This window comes from Apus apus, chromosome 20 (genome assembly GCF_020740795.1).
Source record: "Apus apus isolate bApuApu2 chromosome 20, bApuApu2.pri.cur, whole genome shotgun sequence".
In the NCBI taxonomy this organism is placed as follows: Eukaryota; Metazoa; Chordata; class Aves; order Apodiformes; family Apodidae; genus Apus; species Apus apus.
The window spans coordinates 429274-448895 of record NC_067301.1 but is presented as its reverse complement, the minus strand read 5'-3'; the positions used below and the strand labels follow the sequence as shown (position 1 = coordinate 448895).

Genomic DNA, 19622 nt, shown 5'->3' with positions numbered 1-19622 from the left:
GATACAGGGTGATGCCGAGATTCTTCTTCGTAATTAGCAGTAAATGTGTTGTCACTATTTTGCACTTGGTTATGCAAAACTTGGTTCTCAGTTCTGGGAGCATTTAGCTACCAGTTACACGTACAAGTGATCAAAAGAGGTCAGCAAGCAGGATGTGACAGAAGGTGCAATTACCTTTACAAAATTTGCAACCCTTGCTTTTCAGGAGTCTTATTTCCAAGAGTCCTACAGATGCAAAGGGAATAGGAGCTACTTTTCGGCTGAATATAATTTATTGCACATTATATATTTCATTTCAGACCAACAGAACTCTGGTGGTGAAATCAAAACCTGCACAGGGAACTGGTCACAACTGAAAAGTTTTGGTTTGTTTTTAGTAAGAACAAGTGAACACCCCTTAATGGTATGAACTTGTATTTTCAGAGAGGGGGTACACCTCTCTCAGACTGGCTCAAATAAGTCTGCTTTTGGAAAGCCAATTCTCAAAGACTTGAGCAAAAAGAACCACAATTGCACAGAACAAGGGGCTAGGCACATGCCAGGACATGATCTATGGCAGCAGTTGTCAAGAACAACGAAGAACTGCCAAGATAGGTATTTTCTTTCCCTCTGTCTCACATGGAAGCAATGAAAGCTGTTCTAGGAATCACTAAGAGCAGAGCTGTGACTGAGAAGCAGCCACGATCATTCCTTCTCTCTATGGAAAAGCCTTGGTGGCGCTGATGTAGGTAGCATAGCAGATACACGAGGCTGCTGTTTCCACCTGCTGTGTCACTGGAACAGGATGCCCTTTTTGCTGGTAAATCACTGGTGTGGCTCCTGGGCAAGATCAATCCAATGCATTTGTCATAACTGATGCTTTTTAGAAAGGACAGCTGAATTTGGTTTTCAGCTCTTTACCCATTTGGCATCTCTCCTCATGTTGGTCTGGTTTACTTGTATGAACTACATTCCTCTTTTTCCTAGAAATAAATTAGATGGGAAGAGATAGCTGCAGCATCAGAATCAATGAAGTGACTACTGTCCTTCTCCCCTACTTGCTTTCCTCTTTTCTTGAAAACCTTGGTAGTACATGGCTCTAGGTGGCAGAAGAATTACTAAGACTATTATACCCAGTGTTCTTGTCTGGAACAGCAGAGTTTGAAATGAGCAGCTGGAAGGGTTCATGCTGAGGAAGTCCATGTTACCAAAAAAGGCAAAGAACTTAATTTCAAACATACTTGCTCCTAACAAGTACATTTCAAATACAGATTTGAGACAGAAAACCATCTTTATCCTCTTTCCAACAAAAAGATTTACACAGAGGCCTTCCAGGACGTGGCCAGAGAACTGCACTTCCCTTCAGGAGCAGAAGTTATGTTACCTACCCCAGGAAGGATGTAGAGAAGTGGGAACCACAAGTCTTCTTCCCTGCTCAGTGCAAGAAGGTAACGTGACTGTACAGAGGGACTGTGGCAAAGGCTGGCAGGGAAGGCCCAGCAGCAGGGCGGGTGATGCTCAGAGCCTGCCCGCACGACCCAGCAGAAAGCACTGAGCTCAGAGTCACATTGCTTTATTGGTTACTGAGCCACAATTCAGAGAAGTATTGCCTTGGAGCCACCCGTAGCAGCAGGTTCTCTCATTTTGTCTCCTAACACAACTGGTAGGACACCACCTGCTATATGGGTAGTACAAATAAAAATGTCTCTGTTCAGACCTGTAGTGTCCGGGGAGGTTTTGCAGTTCCCGCTGGCCCGGTACCGGCACAGCCAGGTGGGTCCCCCCGCTTAACCATCGGCGTCGATCCTGTGAGCTGTGGGTGAGAACAGCACGTGGGCACACTCCACCTGGCAGACCAGACACAGCCTTGCCTGCACTGACCAACATACTGGGATAGACAGGAGCATTTCTGGCTGCTAATTAAACACAATTCATATGCATCTCCACTGTACTCAGGGAAGCTTCCCAAGTTGGGTATGCTTCTTGAACTGGGCCAGGAAGCTGGTCTAGAGTTAACACGAGGATTGTCCTCAAAGGACAGTCTAATGCTGTGAATTTCTCAGCAGGGACCCCAGCAGCTGAGGGTCCCTCTGCTTCCACCTCCAGTCAGAGATGCGGGGTCAGACACTCCGAGTTGGCGCTGCTGAGCTCTTCCAGGGCACACTCCATAGGCACATCACAGCCAGCCCTTCCCTAACTCCAGTCCTGAACCCCAGAATGTCAGTTCTGTGTGCTTTGCCACACAGAGCTGAAGCAACCCTTTACTGCTTCTTGAAGGAAGACATGGGGTGGTCCTCACTACTTACATTGCTTTGGTATCCTGAGGGCCTCGTTGTCAGCTGACATCACCTGGTGCAGAACTCCTCGGAACTGATAAAGCACTTTCAGACTCTTCTCCTCACCCACACAAGGGTCGTAGAAACCTGGCAGCCCAGCCTTGAACCAGGGAAAGACAGACCGAGCATCAGAGAATGAATTTTAACAGCTCTTCAACACAGCAACAACAATTATTAGTGCCAGAACAAGGTGTCTTTAAAAAAAAAAAAAAAAAAGAGTTTTTTTGCCAGTGAGATGAGATGAAAAGCTAAGAAATCACCTCCCCAGTGGCAGGTTCTAAATGCAGGAAAAAGTGAATCATGGGGGTGAGAAGCTCCTGGTGTACAGCCCCAGAGTCTGTAACACACACTGTCCCATGCTGCAAATACAGGGACACTGCTTCTTGGCACTGGAAATACCCAAAGAAACCAAAGTTCCTGGAGGTTTACAGCACTTGGCAGTTAAATGTAAATTGACCCAGTCAGCAGCCTCGAGCGCAGGGAGAAGCCCCCTGGCAGGACAGGATATGGTTCAACTGAAACCCTGAGTCACACATTTGAACCCTTGAGTCCGGGCTTGGACACGACACCTGTGTACCTTGGATGCCTCTGTGAGGATGAGTTTGGAGTCTTTCACCAAGCACTGCAGGGGTACAGTCACGTCTATTACTTTCACCTTCTCATTCTTCCTGCTGTTGTCATTAACAAACTTGCCATACCAGGCGTTCACTACAATCAAACCTGCATTTCACATGAAACCACAGATGTGATGAAAGGCTTTCCACCAACAGCAAGGCAGACACTGGTGAAAAGACCATCCCAGCATTTTCTCTTGCTTCCAATGATATTTAAATTTTCCCTGCCTCGACTCATGCTTCTCAAGACCGAAAAACATTTCTGCTTGTGTGTTTGTGAGCAATCTTCAGCACTAGGACAGAATGACATGACTTCAGTGCCACACTGATGTGACAATCAGAGTGGGTGTCAGTCCACTTTGGAATGTTCTCTTGGAAATTGCTACCAAACATCAGAATTGTGATTTCCATTGTGATCCAGGAGCAAACTGTGAGAGGTAGAGACCATGGAAACCTGCACTTCAGATTATAACTTTTGCACACATTTATAAACACACCTCTTTTTTGTGAAGAGGTCAATCCAGACTGTTGTCTTCAGCCTGCTGACCCACCTCACAGCATGTCCCAAGGTAATATTCACTGGATCCCTACTAATCTCAGGGACCAGAAGCTGAATCACAACGGAACTTCCCCACTACATTACACTGTGTTTCATTAGGGCTATAAATGAAGAAAAGATACCTTGCCTTTCTCCCCCTCAACCACTCAGCCTTTATATTGTTCCCTCTTCTCTCCAAATTAATGCAACAAGTAAATGGTGGTGTAATCTTTACCCATTCTGGCTTCCTCTGCTTCAATGATCCTCCGGACAGACTCTTGCATTAACCGGACCTGTCACAACATAAGGGACAGAGCAGAAATCAATGTCAGACACTGTGACCCAAAGAGAAAAGCCCAGAGTGCAACCAGCTCCCTTTAACTTAAGGGATTAGTTACGGGAAAGACTTACTGCAGCTTCAGCCTCCTGCTTCTTCTGGAGGATGTCACTGGCTGTACTCTCCCTTTGCTTCTCCAGCTCTCTGGAACAAGAAGTCAACATCATGTCCACACAGGGGGGGGGATTCACCAACCAAGTAGATAACATCTGCTTAACCACCCCAAATACAACTGACCCACTGCCTCACACAAATGAGCTCAGTTTTAACTTTCTTCCCCACCTTTCAAGATATTTTTGTAGACTTCCAGGTGATGCAGTGAACCACAGTGCCTCAGCTGCATAACCCAGCTTTTGCATCAGGCTCCCAGAAGCACTTCAGTGGGACTTTCCAGCTCTGAACTGAAAACCTAGTCCTGCAAGCTCACCTCTCCTTTTGTGCCCTGAGGTAGGGTTTGATGATTAGCCTGTGCATGGCAAAGTAGATAACTAGAGGTCCCACCGTGGCATAGAATACAGCACTGGGAAGCAGCTGATCTGTTAGGTGGACAGGGAAGAAGTAGGTCTGACTAGCTCTGTTCAACCTGCAACAAAAAAGAACAGAGTGACAGGTAAGAGGAAAGGCAGTTTAATGTGCTTGGCTAAGTACCCTTAGTGTTTGCTGCTGAAAAACTGCTGAGCCAAAGGAGAGATGAATGATGAGCTCAAAAAGGTGAAAATCTGATAAACTGAAACAAGACAATGGTAAGACAAAGAGCTGACACCAGCACCAGCCAGACTTTGATGTAGCAGACATCTCTTGTGATTGTGCCTGGCCATTCTGAAGTCTGGTTTTAATCTTAGGAGAATTTATTTGCTCCTCACCAATGTCACCAGGGAAAGAAACCAACATCATCATCAAAAGAAAATTTTTGTAGAGAAGGTCTATGGTCACAACACCAGCACGTGCCTCCAAGGAAGGCCTACATTAATATTTTTTCTGACAAAATATTTATTTTAGAAAACATTACTTTTCTTGGTGGGAGCTCTGGACCTCCTCGCAGCAGCTCAGCATCCGGGCAGGCCCTCTGCTGGCACCAACTGAAAGTGCGGGGCAGCGCGCAAAGCCCTGGAGGGTTCTGACCCGTCAGAGAACGGCCTCTTGCCAGTAGTGTAATCACAACTGTCAGTTAACAGTAATTGGCTAATTCCAGCATAGGCCTGTGTACAGTGTTATACAAATGGAATGAAAGTAAATCTATTTCCACTAATAATGTTTTTTGAAATCTTCCATCCACTTACCATAATGCTTCAAACCTTACTTTAAGCTGCATTTTCAAGTATTTTCATGCACACACACACACACACTTCCTGAAAAGGGGTCTCAGGCTCAGTCACACCAGCAGAGAAGGCACACGAGGCTTCTGAGTGGCACCACTTGTATTAGAGGGGAGTGGGGTGCAACCTTTCACAGTGATCTATCAATATACTTGTCCTGCCCTAAGACTGGGACCTTCCCACCTGAGTATCTGAAATAGAGTAACGCAGGTTAGGTTCAGCCTCTGCAGTCTAGAGTTGTGATCTTGAACTGACTTGATTTTCAAAGAAACTCCTTGGGGAACACCAACACTGACAGTGGCTCCTAAAATGCTGTGCCTGGAAATCTTCCTCTCTGCTCCATACTCCACTATGGTCCCGAAGAAACCCGCCCTGGAACGACAGAACCAAGACCTGGTAAGACAGGGAACAGTCTTAAATTTGTCTTTCCTGAAACCTGTAACTCCCCAACAAGTAAAACATGGAAATACATATGTATGCAGCAGATGTTGGACCATTGAAGATTCACAGTGTATCTATGAGGAGAGATGAGCCTTTTCAGTTTGTGACAGACTACAAGAACTTCTGCCTTTCTTATTGATGATGATACAGGGACATCACACACCAGTATTTTAAGTTCCACTTGTCCAAAAAGGCACACAGAACTAAGCCAAGACATTCACTTTTACCAGATTTAACTAATGAAAAGCAGATTCTCAAGGACCACAGAAGCATTTGATTTGCTTGGAACCTGGAGGCCTAAATCAGAAGGAGAGGACAGATTCTTCATGTCCTCTTGAACACTTACTTGACAGAACCTTTCACTCGTGTTTGATCCTCATCCTGGAACTTATGCTGATAACTGACCATCATGAAAGAATGGGGGATTCCCAGCTGAAACACAAGAGGCACAAACTTTAAAGCAAACCCTTGGCTGTCACTGAATGTTCCCCCAATTTTCCTTTCTTGTCCTTTCAATGGCACAGGAAACAGCAACACTCGCCCTTACTCGTCACAACCTGCAGTCTGTGCAGCCTGTCGTGCATCCTGACCCTAATCTGAGCTGATCCACATTGCATTTGACAATGCTGAGTGCACAGAGCTGTGCTCTGCCACATGCAGCTGGTTCCTGACGTTACATGTTTGTACCAGACAGCACCAACTGCTACTCTGTGCTCTAGTCCCAAGCCAAGACGCTGCTGGGATGGAGAAGCTGAGGCGCATCTCTCCAGGGGGTGGTGGCCCCGTTCCCCACACGGAGCACCAGGGCTCTCACCTGCAGGGCCATGGTGAAGTGGCTGGTTTTGGTGTCCCGGACGATGCTGGTGTTCATGGCTGACTGGATGCCCCAGCGCCACTGCAGGTATCCCATCGTGTTCTTGTCCAGGTTGCGGGCCAGGACCGTGGTGAGCCCCGGGCGGACCCCGCGGGAGGAAAACTGCAGGGCACAGTTGGTGGTGATGAAACTAGGGGAAAGCAGGAAAGCCTCATCAGTGATAAAACACAGGCTCACAGATGGCCCCAAATCCCTTCTTCCCCAGGGACCTTGCTGAATATGCAGAGACTGTCCTGTGAAGAGCATGATGCCTGAGGGTTCTAGGAACAACTCAAAACTAACTTAGACTGTGCTGACCACAGACAGTGCTGCCCAGAAGAGCAGGGTCATGCCCAGTTCATTGCTCTGTGCCACAACACTGCAGCCAGGAAAAGCCCTGGTCTTCTGTGGGGGCAGCCACCTTCTAAAAGCCCTACTATGCCAAGCATCTAAAGCAGCATTGTAAGTCTAAAGAAGAAATACCTTATTTTCTAGGATAGAAAACAAACCCAGAAATAACATGGAAGAAAATTAATTTAGTTCCTTAGTGTGGAATATTAATCATTAGACCATTTTTCTGATATTTACCATCTTGGTGTAAGATTACGGAATATCTTCAGACCGAAGAGAGGTCCCTGCAGATCTCCTGCTCCAAACTCCAACTGTTCAAATGCACAATGCCAAATTGTCAGAAGAAAACATCTTTTAAAGCAGTGACAAAGTACTTCACAAGTGTCACTCACAACACAGACATTTTACAGATTGAAGTAACATTTACCACCTATTTCAGTGTCCTCTCTTTTCTTCTAGCTTTGGGTCCAGAATAAGAGGTGTCTCACTGAGTAGTGTCCTCATGAGTAAAACACAGCAGCTTCATAGGGCTATAGGCTGCTTCTACTGGCACCTGCTCTGGTTGCTCCAGTGAAGGTGAAGAAAATAGCTCCATCCCATCCCCACAGTGGCAACCAGCAAGGCTTGGCTGCTGCCCTCTGGCTAAGAGTCCTTCTCAGGACAGCCCCACAGCAGCTCTACTGCTGCACCATCTCAGCATCTGCTAAATGCACCTGCTGCTTCATCCACTTGTCTAGGTGCCTTACAAGGCTGCTAATCAACATTTATTTGGTGCTGTTCAGTCACATTAATTAAAGCAGTTTCTAGACCTGACACTTTACATGACAAAACCTGCAAAAGAAGTTCCTACTACATCTGCACTTCCCAAATAAGTTAATTACATGGGTTTTTAAAATATGACTGACTCATGACAATATCCACAAACTTCTGTCACTACCAATATTGTAAAATCCTGATGCAAATGAAATGTCTCCAGTCTATAAATTCACAAACGAGCGGAAAACTCCCATTTCTCACAAACTGAGGAAACTGGTTAGCAGCAGCTAGTGTGCAAAAAGGGAACTGCAGAAAGCAGCCACCTGGCAGCCACAGCAGCAATGCCACGAGCATCTCTGCAGTGTAGAAAATGAGAGATGGAACAGAGCTGAAGTTCCCTAAAGAAAATAAACACCAGGTAACTAATGCAAGCAGCCTGAAATAGACTGGATACAAAAATGCTGAACAGCTAGCACTCTTACCTCTCCCCATCCCTTGGCTGATGTGACTCGTCTCAGAGCAAGGTTAATGGATCCGCCTCCGTTCCCGTTCTGGGTGGAAAGGTTCCCCGACAGTATCGCCGTGTCCGTGGCCGTCAGCGGCGCCTGAAACACCAACATATTGTTTCCAGGTACTCTGATCCTGATTCATGCATTAGTGCAGGTGCTGCAAGGACATCATCATGACTGCAGAGACTGTTAGCACAGACAGAGAGGTAACCCTTCAGTGGACTCTGTCAGCCCAGGAACTGGGCCTGGCCACACTTGCTGCAAATTCTGTAGTCAAAGATCAAGTATGGCAAGAAGTGGGATAATTCTTATGGTACCAGACATTTATGAATTTATTGTACCACTGTGAAGTCCTGACCCTGAACTGCCAACCCTTCTTATCTCACTAGCAGACTGAACTTCTTAATCTCTCTGGACAGAGCAGACACTCCTCCTTCCTTTCCTCACTCACACCAGAACCGTGGGCCCTTTGTTTTCATTCACTAAATACTCCACGTTCAGGGAGCACGATAACCCTGTTCAATCCAACTGAGCCTCCTCCCTGCCCACAGAAGGCAGGACCCCTGTGCCCTGCAAACACAGCCTGTACAGTCAGCACTCAGTCCTGCTGGAACTGAGCTTCCTCCTCCTCCCACCCATGCTGGTCATGGTGTCCTGCCACAAACCCAGGTGAGACCCCCTGAGCGGTGCCCCCCTACCTCAATGGACTGGGATATGTGCATTTTGTTGATCTCAATCTGGGGAAAGCTGCTCCCAGGCACATCTTCATACTCTTCATCGTAGCGATCAAAGAGGTCAGTGGCATCTATTCCAACACTAATTGTTCCCTAAGGAATGACAAGTGAAACAGATACTTAGCACTGACAAACATCCAAAAGCCAAAAGGCCAAAGCATCCTTGTCTATGAAATACAGTTCTTTCTTTTTCTGTAACTACCTTTCCTCTCTAAAATTAATTTTGCACACATTCAAGACAAACAAAAATTAATTACTACAATCTCCTAAAACAGCAATATAAATTACAATAAACTGGGTAGAAGGCAGTTTTTCAGCAGGAATACAACTTGTAATTCTTCTGTTGTGGCACATTACAGAAGCAGGTAGAACACTTTACACAGCAGGTTTCTTCTTCCTCCACAACTGACTTCACTTTGTCAGTATTTTAAAGTTAAAATAATGTATTTTATAAATCGGTTGTTGTCAGTGGAACTTGGCCAGAAATCCTCTACATGCTTTCTTCTTATAAGTTATCTGAAACAACTTAGTTTGGGGCTGTGTCATTCTCTTGCAATTGACCTGACCTCATTAGTCTAAAGCTTTGTTTTATTTTTCCTACTTTGTATCTTGTAATCAGAAAAAGAGGTTGACAAAGATACAGCATATTTAGCAAGTGGTAAATATTTCCTTTCTCAGGACATTGAAAAGCTTATTCTTACAAAAAAATGCAAACTAGGCCACAGCTAAATAGTCTGGCTACCTGCTGCTGTGCTCACTCAGCCTAACAGCAAGATGGGGTTTATCTGAAAAGGGCACAATTAGATCCTTGTCTGGGTCATTTACCTTCAAGAGGCTTCGGAAACCTGCTCTACAGACCTATAACACAGCATTCCAGCTCATATAAAATGTACCAGTTGCAATAAAACCCCTCTGTGCCCCAGCACAGAATCAACTCTGAGCAATTTGTATAAAGAAACTCAGTAGGCGAGTAGGTACAAAACCATTCACAGAGTCCAAGTATGGATGGAATAAATTCTTATTTCAATGCAAGTGGGCAGTTTTCCCTGCTCACTCCACTCCAAGCAGATGTTGAACCATAAATATAGTAAGAATTGTAGAGCTTGATGGGACCCAAAACTCTCTGGTTTGGCTCCCCACTATTTATTTGCTGTGGAGATTACCAACCTCTTCTAAAAGTTTGGGTTTTGTCTTATCTCTTACACAGCAAAAATTGGAAAAATATTTTAACACAGGAAGGTGAGATTATTTCCAGGAGAACCATGGACCAGGGGCTGTGCCCCACCTGTTTACAGATGACTCCTGGCAGGCTGGCACATTTCAAGGCAATGATGGCCATCGTGCTTGTGGCAGCTCCTGCCCTTTATGCAGATGCTACTTTTTAGGAACCATCTGCAAAGTCACCTTCAGGGGATCTGCTCTCCAGACACCACAGCTTCTTCAGTTTCATCCCTCTCCTGCGTTGTGCTGCTCTTTGAAACCAGGCCAAACTAAGAGGGAAGCAAGGCCAAACTGCCAGCCACCAAGGAAGCAGATTCCTGTGCTGCTGCTCCAGCCCTCTGGAAAGACAGAGTGGAACAGCCAAAGAGAAACAGAAAGTGCCAACTCCACTCCATTAAATCCCAGCAAACACACTCCAGAGTGGCCAGTCAAACCTGTCTAAATACAGGTGAGCATTCATTTTAACAAGAGAGAGAACTACTTCCATTTTTCCCTGGTGCTCTTCAATTCAAGGAAGTGTAAAACCCAAGATCTTTTGGAACAGAGGCAGGATGGAAAGAAATGCTTTCCACATGGAGTACCACATTCAGCACAGAACCTTTGCCAGACTGCAACTTCAAATTCCAAGTGAAAACCACCCTCCTGTACCAGGTTTATTTGTACCATAATGCTTGTACCTTTTGTAGAGATGCACCAAGGTCCACACACATTCCTGAAATTCACTGCAGCTTCTTTCTTTCAATCATACTCAAATTATTATTATTTCCCTCTTCACCTATGAATTTTAAAACAAATATCCCTCCCAGTGAAAAAAGGAAAACACCTGAACCTATCTGTGAAACTCCACAAGACCCACTGAGAGGACAGGAGTGTCCCCGTTCCCTTCCTGGCTCCTCAGAACTTTGAGCCAGCTGCCTCCTGCTGAGGTGGGCAGTGGGCTCCATACAGACAAGCAGGTGAAGTCACCCCCAGAGGTCCACAGATCCTGGCATGGAAACTGGCTCGGGTGGAAGCACAGGAAAAGCAGCAGATGGCAAAGTTAAAAATATTCCCAGAGAACAACAGTACCCCCTCTGCTACCGGATAATGGAGAGAGGACTGCTGCTGCTCCCAGCTCCCTGTCAGCCAACTGCTCAGGCCGTTGGAGATGAGAAGCCCTCCCTAAGGAAGAGCAGCAGGGAAGGAGCTGCACAGCTCTGCTCAGGAGCTGGTGGGGCAGGTGGGCAGCAGGCAGCACCATGCCCCAGCTCAGCAGGGCAGGAAGCTGGGAGCAGCACTACAGAACCACCGTGGTTGTTACCTGGCTTCATCTTTTCCAATCACCTTGATTTGCCATCCTGTGAACACAAGACAGACTCTACTGATGGGATTCAGGGTGTGCCAGAGAAGAATGTGCTCCCTCCTTGCCTTTCTTCTTAGGGATTTACCTTCTGGAAGGTGACATATGGAAGCTGTGCAAGAATAAGCCTTGAGGGACCTGCATTTCTTAGATGTTGACCTTCCACAGCAGGAAAATAATGGGATTTAATGTCTCCTAACAGAAAGCAGTTCTTCTCAAATCAAGTAATGAACTTTTCAACCCTTCTGCATGTCTTTGAAAGCAAAAACAAAGCTTTAAAAGCAAATAATAGACTCAATTTGAAACCTGCCAAACTGCCTACATCTGGTTATTGCTCAACATTTCTGGTTAAAATGCTTTATTTTGCTGGAATCATTTAATAGAACTGACAAAATGTTGGAAATTTTAAAATAACTTGTGTTTCTGTATGAGATGATCACAGCTGCACTACCTAATTCCACAGAAACGCTGCCTGGAGAGATGTTCATATAGGCTGCCAATCAGCAATTTCTGTAAACACCCAGATGGCTAATTTTATCACAGGACACAAGGGCTGAGGCTCATGCTGCAGCTCTGCTCTTTACCGCTCACAGCCACGGCGAGGCTCCCAGATAAAATGTCAAATTCCTGAAGTCTCAGAGAAGTAGGAGGTGCAGAGAACCATGCCCATCTCCGAGAATACCCTTCTGAAACCCAGTCACCCTCATCTCCAGCAGAGACAGTTCAACTTGTTCCTTTAGTGCTATCCAAAAATTCCTTCCTGACTAAAATAATGTTGGCAGCAGACACTCATGTAACACCTTATGCTTATGTACCTTCCAGTACAAACAGGTTCCCAGTCTTTGTGCACTGCCTCAACAGCCTGGTGAGCTGTATTAGTTGATTTGCTTTGCTAAGACCAGCACAAATCCATAGTCTGTGCCAAGGTATCTCAAAACTTTACACGTCTTCTCAGATGGGCATTTTTCTGAAACAGTCCTGTCCACTCAGATTTTAAACTTTTGGCCATTAAAACACCATCAACCTTCAAAACCAACAGCTAACAGTAGTTAATCAGCTGGTATTTTGATCCTCAAGTTGTCAGCTACGCTGCAAGACTTCAGAAGTCCACACCTGAAGACAACACAGGAGACCTCCTCTTCCAAAGCTACCAGAGCAGCCTGGCCACCTGTCCTTCAGGACACAGAAGCTGTGCTGCCTGCAAGCCTCCAGCGAGAGCTCTGGGCATACCATTACAGTTCATTTTTTCAAGATGGAGAAAGTTTGTCACATAAATATCTGCACAGTTACCTTGGGGTAGATAGAGGAAAATTAAAGCTCCCCACCATGGACCATTACTATTCTATTTCTACGCACAGAAGAAACAGATTTCCAACACCAGGTAACTGCAAGGAGTTTCACTGTACTTTGAACACTTGGAAAGAAATCTAACATTTCAGTGTTAAGTCTGTTATATTGAAATTGCTGAAAAAGATATTTTACTCATGTGTTTCAACCAAAAAAAAAAAGAAAAAGAACATTCTACGGAGGATTACTGTTCAAATAATTAGCTGTTTTCCCTATATTCTCCAGAGAAGCTGGAAAAGTAACTCAGTAAGCATAGATACTGAAGCGACTATTTACTATAGCCCCTCATGGAGGCTCATGACACTTTGCATACTTACAATAATTTGTGGATTCCCTCTTGAAGCTAGGAGGAAGTCTTTCCCTACCTTTGGATTAGTACGCTGCTGCAGTCTCCTCTCTTCCCTCTCCCTCTGCAAACGCTCAAATTCTTCCCTGATTTCAGCTGGAGTTCTCTTCCTTTCCACAACCTGCTCAAAAAGAAATAAAACCCAAGAGATTACCAGGAAGAGGATGTTGAGGGCATTGCACTGCTGATGGGACTGAGGCTCCCTGCCCCAGGATGCTCTAACACATGGGCCCTGCTGCTGCTGTGAGCCTCTCTGCAGAAAGTCCCAAACTCAGACTTTGGAGCAAACAGGCCAGATCGAATGGCAGAGAAATCCCCATGCTTTGAGAGAATGGAAAATGGTCTTGTTATTTCTACTCCCTTGTCAAAACCAGGTCAAGTGGCTTTCAAGCCACCAGTACAAGTACTGCAGTGTAGCCATCATTAACAGCTATCCATTAACTTCTCTACTAGGAGCAGACAAAATGAAAACAACTGAAAATCTCTGGTCCGAGGTAAACTGGTTAAGTGAGAGTTTTGTCATTTTAGGCTACGCCGATTCACATCTGTTTAACTTACTTGGCTCAGGGAATGAGGGTTTTAAACAGGCATGGATAGAAAGAGTACTGGATTTGGATTTTCAAAATAAGTCTGCCCCGAGCAGCTCAAAACTGTCTGTCACACTTCTTGCTAACTCCAAACTCGACCTTGGTGCGGACCTGACCCAATACAAGATGATTCTGCAGCAAGCAGCACAGCACAATCAGCTCAGGCTGGCAGAGGCCAACACGGGCACTTAACGACAGGAAAGCCAGGAAGGGACAGGTTCTCTTTCAAAGACCATAAAAACCAAACCAACAAAAAATCCCACCCCCAAAAAGTAGAGAAAGAAAACGTAATTTCGAACTCAGAGGCTAGCTGATGCTGAAAAAAAGGTTCCAGATGAAAAAGATGAGACTCAATGGACAATAACGACGCATTTGTCTCAGACAAAGATGTTTCCTGTCACAGTAATATCCTATTAGGGAACGCTGAGTGTCAGGTTTATTGTTCTCTTGTCAAGTGAAAAAATGAAGTATTCTTTGAAAATCCATCATGGTGTTTCAGCAGAGAGAGAGACAGAAATAACTAAACAAGGATGCCATCAAACAAACAGGCATTTATTACCATCAAGGTGTCAGTGCAGCTCGATAAAACAAGGACGTCACATAAAGGTGGGATTAGCCAATTCCACCGGCCATAAGGTGCTAAATTTCTCTCACCTCCCATCCTTCCATTTCCAGTCCTCTCCTCCCATATATGTCATAGATGGCTCTGGTCTGTGGATCACTAAGCACTGCAAGTTAAAATCAAAAGAGAGGAGAGAACTCAGTTGTTGGTCTTCTCCTCGGATTTCAGCCCAACACACTAGTGTTACGTGGAATTCAAGCACAGATCCTGGAAACATGTTGTCCTACGGTTGCACCCCATTTGTTGATTTACTCCCTCTCACCTGCGATGTCAACAGGACACTCCGACTTCTCCCCCAATTCGTTCCTTGTTCTTTTTTCTTACTTCCAATATCAACAAGTGAAAAGAACAAGAGAGACACATGCAGACTAACTGAATATGCAGCAGGGTTTTAATACTGTGTTTTCTGCCTGAAGCGTGACGCAAGCTCTCTAACAACCAACAGGATTGCCAGCAACTCCACAACAGTCCCTAGAAATGTTCTGAGGAGGAAGGACATCTACCTCTGTCAAGCTTCCAAAGCTCTTCAGTGCTCCTCTCCCTGTCTTCGACCTTCCTTACCATCACTGTCCACTGACCCTTTCCCACCCAGTTCAAAACACGTGGGACGAGCCAACAACAACAAAGCAGTTTCCATGAGGCAGTTCATGCCTTGCAAACCTCAGTTGCCAAAACACGAATGTGGATCTCCCAAAAAATCACCCAAGGCAGTGCAGAAAATAACCTACACCAGGAGACTGCAGAACAGTGACTTTGGGAAAGAACTGCACACAGAACTGAGAAGAATCCCTAAGTGTAAAGTGTATTTAAATGCAGAATCTCACATACCATGCTCTTCCTTAAAGAAAATAATAAAATCCTTAGTACTTTTCCCACAGGGTTCCAAGACCAGCTTTATCATTATCATCTATTTCTTCTGACTGTGGAGGAACTGATGAGTCTGCAGGGAGCTGGGTGTGTGTATATTAAGGCAAAAAGAGGCTTATATTAGTAATTGAGCTTTGATCTGAACTGCTCCAAGATTACTGAACCTGCTAAACGTCACAGGCGGATACTATCTTCTATAAATTCTGATAAATCTTTTGTTGTATGATATTAAGAGACAGAAGAGGAGGGGGAGAAAATAGGCAGGAGGTGGGGTGGCTTATTTTCAAGATGTGAACATTTTTGCTTGTAAAATATTACAGTCACATTTGGTACTAAACGACCAAGGATTTTCACACATGTTGCAACACAGAGCCAAGCAGAGCTGGGGAATTCAGAGGGAAAGTGGCTCTGATACCAGACCTGCTCATCAGGTTAAAATGAAAATATTGAAGCATCCTGAGCTTTTATTCCCCATGTCATCAATGTAAGACCTTCACTGCTCTCCCCAGCAAAAGCTTCCATATGTCCTAATGCCCAGTGAGGGACAATGAAAAAGACTCCACCCTCATTCAAGTCCAGCTGAAATAAACCAACACTTATCTTTCAGAAAATAGGAATTAAAAAAAAAAATTAGCTCATCTTTGAGGTTTAATAGAGGAATATTTATTAATCATTTTTCTTTATTTTTTCTACAGGCTATAGGCCCAGGTATCTACTTTGCTGCACCAGTTTTTTAATGCAGAAGAGTCCTACCAGGTTCTGATCCATTTGCATTCCAGGTGCCTCCTCTCACACTTCCAAAATGCTGCAAGCCAATTCTAATGAGTCACTTCCTTGTGCCTCAGTTACATTATGTGTTTATTACCTGTGGTGGCACCAGAGTTTAAGTAAATGTCAGCTTAATTCAGGATATTTTTAAAGAGTTCTGGCATACTTCATGAGAAAAACCTGACTGCTATGAATCCCTCGTCCTTAGGATAGGGAAGAACTTGCTGAAAAGCAATGGAGTCCACAACCAAGTGACAGGTAACAGAAATTTAGGGTGCACCAGTTCAAAAGTAAAACATGAAATGGTCTTTCTGTTCTGAGATTTTCAGTCTCCTATGAGAGAACCTTTTCAGAAGTAAGGGAAGTGGTGACAGGATTATTCACAACATGCAGGAAACGAGGCAGAGACTCCACATCTTGTGGCTGCAGAATTTACACTGCAAGGCTGCTCCCATTTACCGAGCAGAAGCAGGAAACAAAGCACCACCAACTACCAACACATTTAATGATTACTTTGTAATAATATCCATCTTTTTCAAAAACGCCAGAAGACACAGCCCTCCTAGGAAACCTCTGAACACAGTTTCTGCCAACTCCAGCCTTGCACTGACCTTCGTAAGCCTGGTGAACCAGGTTGAACAGCCGCTCAGCTTGTATTTTGAGCTCGGGGTCTCTGTGCTTGTCGGGGTGGTAGAGCATGCAGAGCCGGCGGTAGGCAGCCTTCAGCTCCTCCTGAGAGGCCTGTGCAAGCAGTGAACATGAGTTAGAGTAGATCAGGCCTACTTAGAAAAGACCACTCTCCAGAGCAGCCCATCAGCTGTCACACTGTGCTGCTCTTGCCCACAGAGACACAAAAACCCAGCTCTTCACTCAGCCCCCCCAGGACTGCAGAGGCCTCAGGACACAGACACGGGTGGACACACACTTTGGGTGGCTCTTCCCTGGTCCTTCCACTGCCATCTCTCAGGAGACAAGGAGCAATATTTTATTTTGAGTCTAGACAGCCCTGAAAACAGCCCCTTTCCCACTCCTGCAGCAGTCCCTACACAGCAGCAGCTCTCTGTTCCCTGGACAGTCAGCACCTATCTCAAGTGCAGGTGCAAAAACCAGCCAGAACTTCCCCAAAAGGCACAGGCAGAACGTCCAGCTCCACAGAGCTGCCAACTGTCCAGCCACAAACTCAGTCTGGGTTTTCATCACAGAAATGTGCTCAGCTGCACATCAAAGCTGGGAATCTGTTCAGTTCTGAGTACAGCTTAGAATAAATGTTTTTCCTGCTCATTCGTAGTATTTCATGTTAATGTTTCTAAATGATACAGCAAAGGGGGACCTGCCAAATTTACTGGCCCAGGACAGTACAGGTAGCTACAGATGAGCTCTTTTCACTACCTTGTGCTTTCTCAGACATCAGATTTAAATTCGATTGAGGAGGCAGGGGAACACACAGTTCTAAAATGGCATTCTTTAATCGAATTAATGATAAATGGCTTAATATGCTATTGATTATATAATAGGAACGAGCAGTTTCATTTGCCATAAATGCCAGGTTCAATAAAATGTTAGATTGGGCCTTCCATCATCACTGAACAGCTGGGGTCACTGGTTCAATACTTGATAAGCAAAAGCCTCTTAGAAACCACTGAAGAAACACTGACATCATTTCAAACTGCAGGGAAACATCAGTCAGTAATAATCATATCTAAGTTACATTTTTGCTACCAGAATTCCAGGCAAAACTAAAAGGTGTCCTGTCTCCCTGTCTGGGGTGTAAACAGCTTCATTTCATACCTCAAACATGCCACGACACTTCCAGAGGGCTGGGATCCACAGAGGCTCAGGGTCTCTGCACAGGCAGCCGGGAGAGGCGCTGCTGGACACGCAGGCCCCCGCGGGGCTGTGAAGCTCCCGGGTTACCTGTGGTTTTAGGCTCAGCTGCACCACATGAGGGTGGCTCAGCTCACAGAAATGCAAGGACACTGCATTCCACTGCTGCACAGGGCACTGCGACTGAATTCAATTACCAAGGGGTAATTAACAAAGCAACTCCGGCTCTCAGTGGGAACTACTCTCTCAAAGACCATTTTAACTTGGTTTCCAGCTCCTACTGTACAAAGCTGAATTTCCTGGTCTCTAGCAAAGAGCTGAAGGCCCAGCTAAGTTAACAATTAAGCCTTTGCTGTTAAACCTCTCAAGCAGTTGCAATCCTCCTGCAGTTCCTACCTTGTTCTTTTAACCTCTACACCCTCATTTTGCTGACATTTGGGAGCAGAGCTGTAACACTGGTCTAAAAGCACAGCCCCTCTGGCTGCTAATGAGCCCTGGTCTTGAGATACACATACATTTTTCAAAAAAGAGCACATTAGACTGGCTGGCACGAGACAGTGCTACAGAGAGTTACTGTCACACAAAATCACTGAATCTTAGGGGTTGGAAGTGACCTCGAAAGATGATCTAGTCCAACCCCCCTGCCAGGCAGGGTCACCCAGAGCACAACACACATGCTTTTCCTTCAGAAAGGCAGAGGATTTCCACAGATGAAATGCAGGATTCTGCCACAATTACTGACATTAACTGCAAACACAATTTTTTCAAAGCTATCAGACTGAATTGCTTCTAAGTCTTGAACTCCCATTACAGGCAGTAGCAGTAGTTTGGTAAAAGCTTTCTGCTCAAATTGGTAACATCTAGACTGTTCCTAAATACATACATATATATATATATAAGAAAAATATATGGTGTGTATATGTATTACTATAGCATTTGAGGACCCAAAACACAGTGCAGCCTACATTCGAACTTTGGTGATTTAACCAATTATAACTATTAAAAAAAAGTTACATCTCAATGAGTTCCAAACTGTCCTGGTGTAACAAAGTTGCATCAGTTAACCCACTGCCCATGCTCGTTCTGATGAGCGGCGTCTTGCAAAACGCGAGTGTTTCCTCTTCAGAAACGTTTGGAAAGCCCACACAGCGCTGACCGAGCCCACCGCTAAAGAGATAAGTGTATCACACACATACATGGAGGCAGTTCTCAGGCCGAGCCGCCACGTGCCCTGACAAAAATCACCCCCGTGAGCGGCGCTGCCGCCCGCGGGCCGGCCGGGCCCGCTCCCGGACACCGGCTGCCTCGGCCCCGCTCCCGCCTGCCCAGGCGGACCCAGGGGTCACGGCCCGCCCGGCCCCGCCGCCGCCGCCGCCGCCGGGCCCACCTCCCGCCGCACGTTGAGCAGCGCGTAATAGTCCTCGTTGTCCGGCACATCCTCCTCCAAGGCCGCCGCCATCTTTCCGACCTCTCACCCCGCGCGGCCGGGCGTGGCGCCGCCGCTCGCTGCAGCGCCCCCTAGCGGCCCGGCGGACCCGGCGCCGCGCATGCGCCCCGAAGCGCGCGGCCCCGCGGGCCCTTGTGCGCGCGCGCGGGGAGGCCCCGCCCCAGAGCGCCGTGAGGCGGCGCGCGCGGGGCCCGGGAGCGCTGGGGCCGGGCCCGCCTGCCCGGGCTGCCCTGACCCGGCCGCTCCGCCCCGCCCCGCCCGGGGGGCCGCGCGGGATAGCTGGGGCCGGCCGGGAGCGGCCCTGGCCCCGCCGCGTCTCTCCCGCCGCGGTCGCTCCGTGCCCGCTCCCTCGGCTCGGCGGAGCGGCGGCTGTGAGGGCAGCCCCGGGAGCCGCGGGTGGACAGCGGCTCTGTCCGCTCCGTTCCGAGGTAAGAGGCGGAGGGCGAGCGGCCGCAGTGCCGGCCCGCTCTGCCCAGCGCTCCCGCAGCGG

At 46.5% G+C, this 19622-nt stretch overlaps 2 protein-coding genes across 3 annotated transcripts in view; one reads left to right on the top strand and one right to left on the bottom strand.

Annotated features, from left to right (window-relative positions):
• Nucleotides 1-1536: 1536 nt before the first annotated feature.
• DNAJC11 (DnaJ heat shock protein family (Hsp40) member C11) lies at nt 1537-19185 on the bottom strand. The gene is made up of 16 exons (XM_051637197.1): nt 19073-19185; nt 16473-16602; nt 14259-14332; nt 13037-13138; nt 8729-8857; nt 8004-8126; nt 7003-7076; nt 6376-6565; nt 5908-5993; nt 5376-5492; nt 4232-4387; nt 3879-3948; nt 3703-3760; nt 2893-3035; nt 2286-2415; nt 1537-1792 (listed from the first exon to the last, which is right to left on the bottom strand). Exons 1-16 carry the CDS (start codon nt 19142-19144, stop codon nt 1767-1769), a joined length of 1680 nt encoding a protein of 559 aa, XP_051493157.1. The 5' UTR covers nt 19145-19185; the 3' UTR covers nt 1537-1766.
• Nucleotides 19186-19299: 114 nt separating this feature from the next.
• Nucleotides 19300-19622, top strand: part of CAMTA1 (calmodulin binding transcription activator 1) — a 256449-nt gene continuing 256126 nt past the window's right edge. For both annotated transcript variants that reach the window (XM_051637665.1, XM_051637659.1), the window contains exon 1: nt 19300-19560. The gene's annotated coding sequence lies outside the window, so the exon portion shown is untranslated. The remainder of the gene's footprint in view (nt 19561-19622) is intronic.

Coding starts and splice junctions, on each gene's coding strand:
- DNAJC11 (XM_051637197.1), bottom strand. CDS start 19,144: ATGGCGGCGGCCTTGGAGGAGGATGTGCCGGACAACGAGGACTATTAC. Junction 5,994..6,375: donor ACTTCACCATGGCCCTGCAG/GTGAGAGCCCTG, acceptor CTTGTGTTTCAG/CTGGGAATCCCCCATTCTTT. Junction 2,416..2,892: donor TCCTCACAGAGGCATCCAAG/GTACACAGGTGT, acceptor CCCTGGTTCAAG/GCTGGGCTGCCAGGTTTCTA.